Source organism: Lepus europaeus, chromosome 2, assembly GCF_033115175.1.
Source record: "Lepus europaeus isolate LE1 chromosome 2, mLepTim1.pri, whole genome shotgun sequence".
Classification (NCBI taxonomy): domain Eukaryota; kingdom Metazoa; phylum Chordata; class Mammalia; order Lagomorpha; family Leporidae; genus Lepus; species Lepus europaeus.
The window spans coordinates 48,277,873-48,291,891 of record NC_084828.1 but is presented as its reverse complement, the minus strand read 5'-3'; the positions used below and the strand labels follow the sequence as shown (position 1 = coordinate 48,291,891).

Below are 14,019 nucleotides of genomic sequence, written 5' to 3'. Positions count from 1 at the left end.
TGAGGTATGGTTCATATAGGCAGCAAATAGATGTCTTTTTTTTAATCCATTTGCCAGTTTGTATTTTTTAATTGGAGAATGCAAGCCATTTACATTCAAGGTTACTGCTAATAAATAATGACTTGGCCCTGCCATTTTTCCATTAATATTCCTATTGTAAGCTTTGGATTTCTTTTGTACTTTTATTGGGAGTTTTTCTGTTTTATAATGATGACTATCTTTCTATGTTTCTATGTGTAGTACATCCTTAAGCATAATTTGTAAGGCTGGACAAGTGGTAACAAATTCTTTCAATTTCTGTTTGTTATGGAAAATCTTTATATCACCTTCATTCATAAATGAGAGCTTTGCAGGGTACAGTATCCTGAGTAGACAGTTTTTTTTTTTTTAAGACTTGGGCTACATCTCTCCATTCTCTCTTCACTTCAATCTGATTTTCTAGCAACACCTCAAATTTTTTCTAGCCTGTACCCAACACCAAAACATCAAGATCCAAAACCACTTCCACATTAAAGGCATTTGTTATAGCAATACCCCGTATCTCAGTACAACAGTCTGTATTATTTATTTGAAAGTCTGAGTTACACAGAGAGAGGAGAGGCAGAGAGAGAGAGAGAGAGAGAGAGAGAGAGAGAGAGCTCTTTCATCCGATGGTTCATTCCCCAATTGGCCACAACAGTTGGAGCTGTACCGATCTGAAGCTAGGAGCCAGGAGCTCCTTCTGAGTCTCCCACGCTTGTGCAGGGACCCAAGGACTTGGGTCATCTTCTTCTTCTTCTTCTTCTTTTTTTTTTTTTTTTTTTGACAGGCAGAGTTAGACAATGAGAGAGAGAGATGGAGAGAAAGGTTTTCCTTTTTCCGTTGGATCACCCCCGAACTGGCCACTACGGCCGGCGCACTGCACTGATCTGAAGCCAGGAGCCAGGTGCTTCCTCCTGGTCTCCAATGTGGGTGCGGGGCCCAAGGACCTGGGCCATCCTCCACTGCCTTCCCGGGCCACAGCAGAGAGCTGGACTGGAAAAGGAGCAACCGGAACAGAATCAGGCACTCTAACTGGGACTAGAACCCCGGGGTGCGGGAGCCGCAGGCAGAGGATTAGCCAAGTGAGCCACAGCACTGGCTGGGGCCATCTTCTATGCTTTCCCAGGCCATAGCAGAGAGCTGGACCAGAAGTGAAGCAGCTGGGTCTCCAACCAGTGCCCATATGAGGTGCCAGCACCTCAGGCCAGGGCATTAACCCTCTGTGCCACAGCCCTGGCCCCATAAGTTATCATTTTATTCCATTGTTATTCAGGCTGTGTCTAATAGCCTGAAGTATTCTAACTTAAGCATTTTTAAAAATATTCTCACATAAACACTTTAAATAATATCATAAGAGTCGAAAAGGAACTCATTGTGATCTGGGTTCTTTCTAAGTCTATAAGCATACTTCAGGCTTGCTTATTTCTGAGATCTAAGGGATACTGCCAAGAGAGGAATATTGCAGAATTAGGCCAGTGCTTTCACTGTTGCCTTTTAAAATGTCAAGAACCCTTTGCCTGTTGATTTTCTAAACATCGATACAGACACGGGCCAGTGATCTAATAATATTGATGCCATCCTAACAAAATAGGTCACATAGAACAACAGCAAAACATTTCCTGTGCGTTAACCTCTGGTACATGACGTCAAAATCAAATGTTTTGGTGTTTTAATGGATATGAGATAAAGAAGACAAGGGAAGCTGACTGTGTGAATTTGTTCTTGCATGTTATGAAACAGACCTGCTTTAGCTTCAAGAAGTACAGCTAGTTAGCAGCATAGTAGTCCAGAGAAGGAAAAAAATGTGTTATAAAATTTTCCTTCTTCACATCTGAACTCTGAATCCCTTCAAATGAAGTATTTTCCCTGTATCATTTACCAAGAGCAAATAAATCAAAGAAATAGCCAATGTAATGTTTTCTGAATAATAATTTGCTGTTCCATCTTTTGGGTAAAAATGTTGTTTACGAGCAAATAACCAGTACATACTACTTTCTCTTTCTACAGTTGAGTCAAAGTTTTAATCATGTGCAGACAGTAGCAAAGTGATTTACTTGTATTTATTTGTTTTTCTAGAATAGGGAGTGTTAATTAAAGTTATAATTAAACCTCCGAGTAAGGAGAGGTCAATTTCACTCCGTGGTGGCTAAACAGTTCAGGCATTGTTTTCCTCCTGGTTCACTGATCTGTTCCAGGATAGGGGTCAGTGGTCACTTAAAAGAAATGCTACCAGTGGCTTTCTTAGTTTGAAATAAATGCCAACCCTCTCTCCTCTAATCCAAATCTATTATCATTCACTTTTATGCATGCAATATGTAAATCACACGTTATTTCTTCTTTTTCTTTTCTGGATTTAAATCCGTATCCATATCTATCTCTTATGATTTTCGATTCTTAAATTATTTTTCGTTAGCCTGTTTATTGTTGGGTCCCCTGACTTGAACCATAGTTAACCTTTATTGAATACTTTCTGACCTTTTTCTAACCCTCAACACAATAATCTGAGAAGAAATAGTTGCTCAGCAGCATGATGCTCAAAATGAAACAAAATGCAAAATCTGGAGAAAAGCAAGTGTAGTAACCCTCCTTTAAAAAAAAACAATTTTTTTTTTTTTTATTTCACAGGTAGAGTTATAGACAGTGAGAGAGAGAGACAGACAGAGAGACAGGTCTTCCTTCCACTGGTTCACTCCCCAAATGGCCACCACGGCTGGTGCTGTGCTGATCCGAAGCCAGGAGCCAGGTGCTTCCTCCTGGTCTCCCATGCGGGTGCAGGGCCCAAGCACTTGTGCTATCTTCCACTGCCTTCCTGGGCCACAGCAGAGAGCTGGACTGGAAGAGAAGCAACTGGGACTAGAACCGGGCGCCCATATGGCGTGCCGGCGCCGCAGGCAGAGGATTAACCAAGTGAGCCACAGCTCTGGCCCCTAAAAACAAACTTTTTAAAACATTGAGAAGCATAACATATATGTGTGTGTGTGTGTGTGTGTTTAACATTTCATTCTGAAAGCTAGCACAAGATTTTCTGAAAATTACTGATAATTGTGTGGACTGATGAACGCTTTTTTGAAAACTTGTTTGAAAACTGGCATTTAGCCTAGAGGTAAAAATGCCCTTGTCCCACCCTGGGATCCCTGGGTTTGATTCGTGACTCCGGCTCCTGACTCTAGTTTGCAGTACAGATCCCAGAGGCAGTGGTGATGGTTCACATAAATGAGCAGCTGCCACTCCATCAAGTTCAGCTTTGGCCAGTCTCTGCTTTTGCAGCTGTTTGGAGAGTGAACCACCAGATGAGAACCCAACCCTCTTTCCCATCACTCTGTGCTTCAAATAAATTAATCAGTTAATTAAAAAGGACCCGTTTTTGTGTTTTTCTTAATTCCTGCAGCCTTCAGAGGTTTTAATTACTGCATCCACCTGACAGTTGGAAATCATTTGTGGTAGAAATCATTATGAAATAATTGAAATATTTTAATGTTAATTACGTTTAATTGTTTTAAACAATCATTTCCCATCATTAATAACTAAAGGTTTTTTTCTGTATTGTGTGTAATTCTGTTTTTCTCCAGCTTTGTTTAGGGGGAATATCCAGGTGAGGCAGGATTATGTCTCAGAATATTATCTGGTTGTTCTCTCTATTTGTATGGTTACAGCCATTTTCCCTTCCGTGTTAAACACTGAAGCACAAACAAAGATAAAAACACTCTGCCAACCCAAATGCTAGCCAAAGATTGTTTTCTCAGACACATTCTTCCCGAGGCAGTTTTCATTCTTGGGATGCCAGATAGAAAGGGCAAGGAGAAGCAGAAGGCAAAACCAAAGCAGAGATAACTGGAGGGATAAATACAGAAGACAAGAGGGAAAATGCAAGAGCTTCAGCAGCTGAGCTGTCCTAACACTTCGACCCTCTTTCACCTGACGCCTGTCCCATATCTGCCTGCTCAGGTTTGGCAAGCCAGCAGATTTGTGGCCCTGCCCTCCCTGAACAGACAGTAGCCATACAGGACAATTAAGTGGGTAAGGGGACTTGAGCAAAGAAATCACTCTTCACCAAGTTGACACTGAATTGAGCAGTGAGAAATCTGTCTGTAAGCAGTGGCCATGCCAACTCCACTTATCTTATTAATGGGTACTTTTATGAAAACAGTAACAATAAATTACTTTTTTTGTATATAAGACAATTGAATTTACACTCAAAAACAACAATTCTACCCCTGATATGAAGGACACTAGTAAAACCTGTAGATGATTTCAGGAAGATTTCAACTAATGTTTGAACAATGCTTATGTTATAACCTTTAGGGGTAATTGTTCCACCTGCTATTGTCACTGTTTTGACAAATGGATGACTCAGATAAGTTAAAAAATCAATCAAACTCAATCATACTTATCTGGAAAGACATAGCACAACATTATAAGCTAGTGTTCTGAACCTGAATGTAACACTTTCCAAGCAACGTAGTTGGGTTTTAACAAGGACTTTTTTGAAATACTTCTTAAACCAAAGAAATGAAACAAATGATTAGGAATAGTGTAGTCATAAATACAAAAAGAGGACAGGTTGTGAATTTGGGATAATTGAGTCAGCTTCAGCCTACTCATGTATGAGATGAAAAATTGTGGTCCGCTTAGCACTGTTGTGACTAGGATTAGAAGGAGATAATGCAAACATGCCTTTATGTGCTTATGTTTCATGATTATTATTCTGATAAATAATGCAACTTTTTAGACATTCCTACAAACCAACTGGCTGGATAACTTTTGGCTGAAGGACTTTGAACTTGCTAGTAAAATCACTTCTAACCACATAAAAGGGTAATTGTTAGTGGAAAATGAAATTAAAAGATGTATATTTTGATGCAAAAACATTTTGATATTATGCATAGTTTCTTCATTATATGCATTTTCAGGAACATTTTGATGACTGCTAATATGAGTGTATTTCAAAATTGCACCAAAATAGACATCTTTTGTTTTTAAAGGTTTGTTTGTTTGTTTATTTGAAAGGCAGAGAGTTACAGAGAGACAGAGGCGTAGAGAGAGAGAGAGAAAGATCTGTTCACTGGCTCACTCCTCAAATGGCTGCAACGGCTCAAGCTGGGCCGATCCGAAGCCAGGAACCAGGAGCTTCTTCCGGGTCCCTCATGTGAGTGCAGGGGCCCAAGCATGGGTCATCTTCTGCTTTCTCAGGCCATAGCAGAGAAGTAGATCAGAAGTAGAGCAGCTGGGACTCAAACCGTCGCCCATATGGGATGCTGGCACTGCAGGTGATGATTTTACCCGCTATGCCGAAGCATTGGCTCCTTAATTCTTTTTTCTACTAACTTTTTGGAATACTTTTGTACTTGGCTTATCCTGAAGTTTAGGAGACGCCTTTGAAAACACACTGTGGCTGGCACTGTAGCACAGTAGGTAAAGCCCCTGCTTACAGCGCCGGCATCCCATATGGGTACCGGTTCGAGTCCCAGCTGCTCCCCTTCCCATCCAGCTCTCTGCTATGGCCTGGGAAAAGCAGTGAAAAATGGCACATGCTTTCTTTTTGAAAAAAGTTAAGTATATAACATGTCAGTGTCAGACTACACTTGTCTAAATATCTGTGTGAGATTGGTTCCAGGACCTTTCACAGATACTGAAATCTCAAATCCCTTGTACAAAATGGTATAATATTTGTGTATAACGTAAGCACATCCTCTCATATACTTTACATCATGACTAGATTTCCAGTACCTATTACAATGTAAATGCTATGTAAATAGTTGTTATACTGTATTGTTTTGAGAGTAAGGACAAGAAAAATCTGCACATATGCTCAACTACGTAGTATACTTCAGAGCAAACAACATTAAAAAAAATTTCAATCTGCCGCCTTGCGGCGCCAGCACACCTGGTTCTAGTCCCGGTTGGGGCACCGGATTCTATCCCGGTTGCCCCTCTTCCAGGCCAGCTCTCTGCTATGGCCCGGGAAGGCAGTGGAGGATGGCCCAAGTGCTTGGGCCCTGCACCCACATGGGAGACCAGGAGGAAGCACCTGGCTTCTGGCTTCGGATCAGCGAGATGCGCCGGCCGCAGCGGCCATTGGAGGGTGAACCAGCGACAAAAAGGAAGACCTTTCTCTCTGTCTCTCTCTCTCACTATCCACTCTGCCTGTCAAAAAATATATATATATATATATATATATAAATTTCAATCTGAAGTTGGTTGAATCCATGGATGTGGAATTTGTGAGTGTGGAATCCTCAGGTACAATAGGCCAGCTGTACACAGAAGGAAGAGCACTAGACTGAGAGAATGAGTATACAGTCCCCGACTTATGATGATTTGACTGGCAGTTTTTTGACTTCACAGTGCTATAAAAGGCATATGCATTCAAAAATGTACTTTGAACTTTGAATAGGGGGTAAGATACTCTTGTAGGTGGCTGAGCTGCAGCAGCTCCCAGTTGCCTGCCCTATCAGGAAAATAACTCACACTACAGTGTGCGGCGTTCCAAAGCTGGAATGTTTGGTAGGTTAGGGGTGTTAGCTGTTTTTTTCAGCTTCACAATAGGCATCCATATTTGAATTTCATTTGCATAACTTGTTAGCCCTGTGACTTTGGGCAGTTCATGTAACCTCTTCCAGCTTCAGTCTCTCAAACAGGAAAATGGGGACAATTCTTTCCTGTAGTTTATTTCTTTGTTTATAGAAAGATCAAGTTAGAGTCTGGAGTTGTAGCACAGCAGGTTAAGCCTCAGCCTGCAGCACTGGTGTCCCATATGGGTGCTGATTCGCATCCCAGCTGCTCTACTTGCCATCAAGCTCCCTGCTTATGTGCCCAGGAAAGAAATGGAAGATGGTCCAAGTCCCTGGGCCCATGCCACCCATGTGGGAGACCCAGAAGAAGCTCTTGGCTCCTGGCTTCTGCCTGGCCTACCTCTGGTTGCTGTGGCCATTTTGGGAGTGAACCAGCAGGTTGAAGATCTCTCCCTCTGTCTAAGCTTCTCTCTTTCTGTAACTCTTTCAAATAAATAAATAAATGTTTTGAAAAAAATTAAGTGTAATAATACATGCTTTGAAAACTATTAAATAGCATGTCAATTTAAAACATCATTGGGCTGGACCTAGATGAAATAAAACAGATATACAAATTTGTTACAGCATATTTGGACAATTAGTTTTATTATTTGTTAGCAATTGTCCTTTAGATTGGAGGTATATTTTTTTTTCTTTTTGATAATTCTCTTATAACTAGATTCAGTAAAACTTCCTGTTTTCTGGGAAGCATCAAATAATAGTGGATGATTTGCAGATCTGAATGTTAATGCCTATGACCTACTACTAGTTTTTGTTGTTTATTAACTTTATAATTTAGGGCAAATATATTGCATGCTCTTTACCTTAGTTTCATCATCTCTAAAATAACAAAGGTTATTCTGTTTCCTTTAAACCACACCTTGGTTCTCCTTAAGTGGTTGAAAACATCCCCTTTCACAGACGTGAATGTAGGATGTGTTATTACACCTGATCTATGTTTTATATTGGTGGTCCCTGCAGAGAAAGTGATCTTCTGAAAAATCAATATTAAGCTGTTTGTTCCAAAACGTATTTTATACGGAAGAAATAGCAAGGAGTAAATGTTTATGGAGGTTTTGTTTTCCTAAGTGAATTTGACCTTTGTTTTGTTATTGAATCAGTGCATTCATAATTCATTGAAAGTTTTATTGATTTTCCCAGAAAGATTCACATGTTTGCTTTGTAGTACAGAAGGCCCAAGTCTTTGCTGTATTTATTACAGAGTACAAACTACTTCAAATAAATGAGCTAATTGCCCTGAAAGACTTTTTTGTTGTTGAGAGGGCTATCGTTTATCAGTCAGTCATACACTTGGCAGGTAGCATACTCATGGTATCCGTTGTGTTATATGTATACCTACAGCCTTGGTTCCATCCTTATTTTAAAGAGCAGTGATAAAGACAATAAAACATAGTGTTATCAATGCAACCCCAAATTCTCTGTTGGAAAATGAAGTAATACTACTTCACTTTTGAAATTTTTCAATTTTTCACTAATAATTATGGTGAGAATTTTTAAAGATTTATTTATTTGAAAGGTGGATTGAAATGGAAGGCAATATAGACACACACATACACACAACACATTGTGGGAGAGAAAGAGAATGAGAGAGATTTCATCTTCTACTCTCTTTCATCTTCCATCCCCCTCCGGTTCACTGCACAAATGGCCACAACAGCCAATTAAGCCTGGCTGAAGCAAGAAGCCGAGAATTCCATTCAGGTATCCTACATGGGTGAAAGGGGCCCAAGTATGTCTGCTGTCTCCCACTGCCTTCCCATGCACTTTAGGAGGAACAGATCAGCCAGGACTTGAACCAGTGCTCTGCAAGAGATGCAGGTGGCAGCTTAATCCACTGTGCCACCACACTGCCCCCTGAGGTGACAATTAATTTATTAGTCCTTTTGCTTTTATTTGTTATTATTTACCAAGTAAGGAAATCAGGAATAGAAAAGAAATCAAACCATATTACTTTCTTATCTTCTTAATGGAAGAACTGTTTTTATTAAAGTAAGCCATAAAAAACTACTCATAGATTTTTTTTTTTTTTTTGACAGGCAGAGTGGACAGTGAGAGAGAGAGAGAGAGAGAAAGGTCTTCCTTTACCGGTGGTTCACCCTCCAATGGCCACTGTGGCCGGCGCACCGTGCTGATCAGAAGCCAGGAGCCAGGTGCCTTTCCTGGTCTCCCATGCGGGTGCAGGGCCCAAGCACTTGGGTCATCCTCCACTGCACTCCCGGGCCACAGCAGAGAGCTGGCCTGGAAGAGGGGCAACCGGGACAGAATCCGGCGCCCCAACAGGGACTAGAACCGGGGGTGCCGGCACCACAGGCAGAGGATTAGCCTAGTGAGCCGTGGCGCCGGCCACTCATAGATTTTTATTTGTGCTTTTTAAAATTTCTTATTTAAAAAACGATGTTCTATTCATATACTAAAATAATAGAACCAAAATTTCAGGTTTTCCATTCTTTTCTTCAAATATAGTTGCTATTAGCATTTAGAGCATGTTTCCAAAGTCTTCTCTATGTAAGTGTCCCAATGATATTTACACATCTACAGCTTTAGCTGATAAATATATAGGGTTATGCTTTGGGTGTGGCTTTCTATAACTTGCATTTTTAAATTATTTCTTGAAAGTTCTCTGTATAAGAGTATCTTCCTTTTTTTAAAGAAGAATAATTATTAATTTATTTGTGAGATAGACAGAATTGCCATTGGCTGGTTCACTTCCCACATGTCCATGATGGCTGGACCTGGGCCAGGCCTAAGCTTGGAGCTGGAAACTCAGTCCAAGTCTCCTACATGGGTGGCAGGGACTCAGCTATTCAAGCCATCACCTTCTGCATCACAGGGTACATAAGCAAGGAGCTGGAATCAGAAGCAGAGCTGGCTCATGAACTCAGGCACACTGATAAGGAATTCAGCTGTTCCAACTCTCATTTTAACTGCTAGGCCAAATGCCCACTCCGATCATCCTTCTTTTTTAACAATAGCACATTATTCCACAGTTCAGAAATATTAGAACTTATTTTTTTCTTTCTCATTCTGAAAGATATGTAGAATGTTTCTAATTTGTTGATTTTTTGAGCAGTTTTCCTTTATATTTCATTTGTATTGTTTAAATTATTTTGTGTATAGTCTTGCACATTAACATATTGGTGGTTTATTGTTGTTCTTGCTTTTAATTTGCAAAAGTGACTCATAAATTCTGGATGTAATTTATTCCATGTGATGCAGTTTTTTTTCCCTTCAAGTCTCTTACTTGGTATTGAATTTTGTCATTTTGTTGTTCATTTGTTTGAAATTTTTAATGTAAATTTACAAATTTTTCTTTTCCTTCCATATTTTGTGCTTTGAATCTGGTCTCCCTTTTTCCATGTAGTCTCATTTTCCTGTTTGTACGTGCAATCCAGTGTTTTAGTTTATCAAGTACGTTGCAAAGAGCTGATTTTACAAAGCCCTATATTTCTTTATCTCCACAGAGATGACAAAAGCTTTCCATTCAGATTGAGAAAGTGTATTACTGTTACTGTGAATATGACTTCTGACATAGTTGTTTACTGTGATGTCTTCCACTGTAACAGGCAAATTTTCATGTGTGGACAGAAAAAACATGCTTAATTCTTATTGCTTAATAAATAAATGTTAGGTGGAGGAATCAAACATTTTTTATTCATATCAACTTATTTTTTTCTTCAGTTTTAACGAAGCAACATGCTTCACAAGTCCTGGTAAGGAAACGTCGTGCAAATTCTATGCTTGAAGAAACCAAAAAGGGTAATCTTGAAAGAGAATGCATTGAAGAATTGTGCAACAAAGAAGAAGCTAGGGAGGTCTTTGAAAATGACCCTGAAACGGTAAGAATTGATAACAACTCTCAAGTACAAACACTTAGGCACATAATTACAGACTGAATATTTCCAGTTTGTGTTCCATTTTAAAGTTAAATTTTTGCATATCATGTTCCATAAGTAACCACTTCCATTTTAAAAGCAAGTGACTTTCAAGGAAAGTGGGCTTAATAGGAAGACACTGCCCTGTGTTCTAACCAAATGAAGATTCATTTACACTTCATTATCAGCAAATAGTATTGACCTTGTGGTTTGCAAATATTTTCTCCCAAAGAAAATTTGCTTGTGTGGAGGGGGTAAAGAGGGGGACATCTGAAGTATAATATGTGTCTTTGTTCCTATTGTTATCACTATACTTCCTTAAATCTTTACATTAACATTTATTTTTAAATAAATTTTAAGGCTTTGGAAAACAGGGCCATCTGGGCAGGGGGGAAGGTAGGGTGGGAAGTAGCACTATGTTCCTAAGTTTGCATTTATGAAACACATGAAATTTTTTCACCTTATATAAATAAAAATATTAAAATATCTATATTGATAGAGTAAAAAAACAGGGCCATTGAATACAGAGGTTGGTATATAGCAGGTATTCTGTGAATGCCTAATGAGAACTTCATTACATTACTGTGTATACTGACTATGCTTTCATGTATTCTACAAATCCCTGGAAAGACTCCTGAGCTCACTTTATACAGCAGTTATTTCTAAATTACAACATATGCCTTAATGTATAACATTTTCTAAGATAATATAGAAAAAAATAATCCTAAAGACCCCTGGACACCTATCGTATGGGAATGTAGGATTCCCAGCTCTTATCTTTAGTCCCCTAATTTCCCTAAGGGAGGATGTTCTGTAATGTTCTAATAGCAGTAGGAAAAGGAGTCCCTCTAACAATGAGTTTGAAGGTGACCTTGAGAATTTAGTTCTGATAGCCTTCAGGGAGACCTCAGATCCTTTTCCTGAGATGAAACCAGGAGGAAAGAGGGGTGGGAAACCTGTACAAAATGCTTCTGTGCCTCTGCCATTGCACCCAGGTCCATGAGAATTGATTAAAGATAATGAGCAGATAATGTTTTCCTAAACTTGCATTTTCTGGTGGTATTCTTTAATTCTTTTTACTATCATCTTTTCTAAAAGTTTCAAAGATAAAGTTTTATACTGTCCAAAATTGAATCAAAATATTTCTCTCTGTTTTGTTGCTTTTTTTTTTTTTGTGGATTAACAATTGACAAGAGAAAAATATTTTATTGCACATTATATAATAGAGTACTCATATTAGGTAGGAAATTTATATATAATACATATCTACAGTATATAAATATGCATGTTTTCTACATATTTTACCTTTCCTAATAAGAAGTACTTGTATAGTATAAATTATATAAATTCCCTTACTAAGAAGGAATGTAGTATAAAGAGAAGGCTTCAAAATATTCATGGAAAATGGAATTAAAAGTTAATGTGAATTTTCTATGAACCTTTTGAAGAACCCTCATAGATACAATGTCATATATGTATATTTACATATACATACACATACATTTGTATATTGGAGTGTGTGGATACATATACATCCATTGTTCTTTATGGAAAATTTAAATATATACCAAAATAGAGAGAGAACAATATAATAAACTCCAATATATCACCCCCCCTTCAACAATTATCAACAACAATCTTGCATTCCCATTTTGCCTATTCTCATTCCATCATTCTAATTTTTATTTTGCTGGAATATTTCAAGGCATGGTTATGTACCCAAGATATTTTTTTTGACAGGCAGAGTGGACAGTGAGAGAGAGAGAGACAGAAAGGTCTTCCTTTACCGTTGGTTCACCCTCCAATGGCCGCTGCGGCCAGCGCACCACGCTGATCCGAAGCCAGGAGCCAGGTGCTTCTCCTGGTCTCCCATGGGGTGCAGGGCCCAAGGACTTGGGCCATCCTCCACTGCACTCCCTGGCCACAGCACAGAGATGGCCTGGAAGAGGGGCAACCGGGACAGAATCCGGTGCCCTGACCGGGACTAGAACCCGGTGTGCTGGCGCCACAGGCAGAGGATTAGCCTATTGAGCCATGGCGCTGGCCCCAAGATATTATTTTGCTATACAACCCAGGAATACTTGACTAGTACTTCTGACAGTGTAGATGTGTTCTTAATAGCTTAGTCTCTAAGTAATAAAATGGGAGTGAGGTAGATCATATGTAGATGAGGAATGTTAGTGGAAAAGAAAACTCAATAGCATTTCTTTGCCTCTGCTAACTGTAACATAGGTCTCATTGACAGAAGAGAAAGAGATGACAGAGAGAAAGGCAGAAGTGGGAGAAATGAAAGGAACAGTACAAGAACATTTGTTACTATTTGTCATTTTCTACCCTATTCCTACCACTCCAGGCACATCTCTGGAAAACCCACCCACATTCCCAATCTTCACCCTATTGCCTAAGTCATTCACTGTTCCTAATATATTCATTTCACTATCATATCATCACCTTTTGAACCCCATTTGTTATTGCTTATACTGGATGCTCTTGTGTAGAAGACTAGATTGTTGCCTCAACTACTTGGTAGGAGATTCCATCCTTATAAGATGATAGATAAGTGGAGTGCCAGTTTATATATGAGAGGAGGAAAGAATGAGGGACTAGTTTTGTCCAGGATGAAGATATTCTGTATTTACTGAATTGGAGCATTGAGTATGCTTTTGAATATTTGTGTAGAAATTCTAGTATCTTGTGAATTGCTTTCATTCTATTAATGCTACACATTATTTACATCATGGCTTAAGAATGCTTTTATGAAGCAGCCTGGGAAACTCATGGTTGGGAATTTTTAACATTTTTCTCCCTTTGGTAATGCACATTCCTTAAGTGAAATTACTGATTTACAGACAAACTTTAAATACAGACCCAATTTATAAGTAAGTTATTACATGTACATGAGATGCTACAAAATAAATGTCCAATTTAATTCACCTCAAATTGTGTCACTATTATTCAACATTAAATCTGATTTGGGGAATTCATTATATAAAATGTGTTTTCCATAAATCTAATCACTATGAAAGAATTAGCATTTTGTATCTTAAATAGAAACTGTTTGTAAATTAGAAGCTTTTGAAATGTGATTTAGTTGATCAATATTGCTTTAAGTCTAAGCATTTTGTTGGTTTAATTTTATTATTTTATATATTCTTATTATAATGACAGTTAATATGATTATATGATTTATTTACATCTTTAGTATAAAATACATTATGAATTAAGTTTTAAGTCTATATTAACATTTAAGCTTTCTAAAATATGTTTTCTTCTTTTCTTTTCTTCTAGGATTATTTTTACCCAAAATACTTAGGTGAGTTCAAAGGATCACAACTAAATAATCTTTTTTTAAGATTTATTTAATAATTTGAAATTCATGGTGACAGAGAGGGAGAGTAAGAGAAGTAGAGAGAGAGAGAGAGAGAGAGAGAGAGAGAATTTTATCTACTACTTAACTCCCCAAATTGCAACAACAGCTGGGCCTGTACCTGGCTGAAACCAGAAGCCTGGAACTCCATCCTGGTCTTCTATATGAGTGACAGGGGCCCAAGCAC

The 14,019-nt window shown here is 38.6% G+C and overlaps 1 protein-coding gene across 1 annotated transcript in view; it reads left to right on the top strand.

The window, feature by feature from the left end:
• PROS1 (protein S) overlaps window positions 1-14,019 on the top strand; it is a 105,573-nt gene that overhangs the window by 27,121 nt on the left and 64,433 nt on the right. The window contains exons 2-3 of the mRNA XM_062206696.1: window positions 10,272-10,429; window positions 13,754-13,778. Coding sequence (XP_062062680.1) covers window positions 10,272-10,429; window positions 13,754-13,778 — 183 coding nt within the window. The remainder of the gene's footprint in view (window positions 1-10,271; window positions 10,430-13,753; window positions 13,779-14,019) is intronic.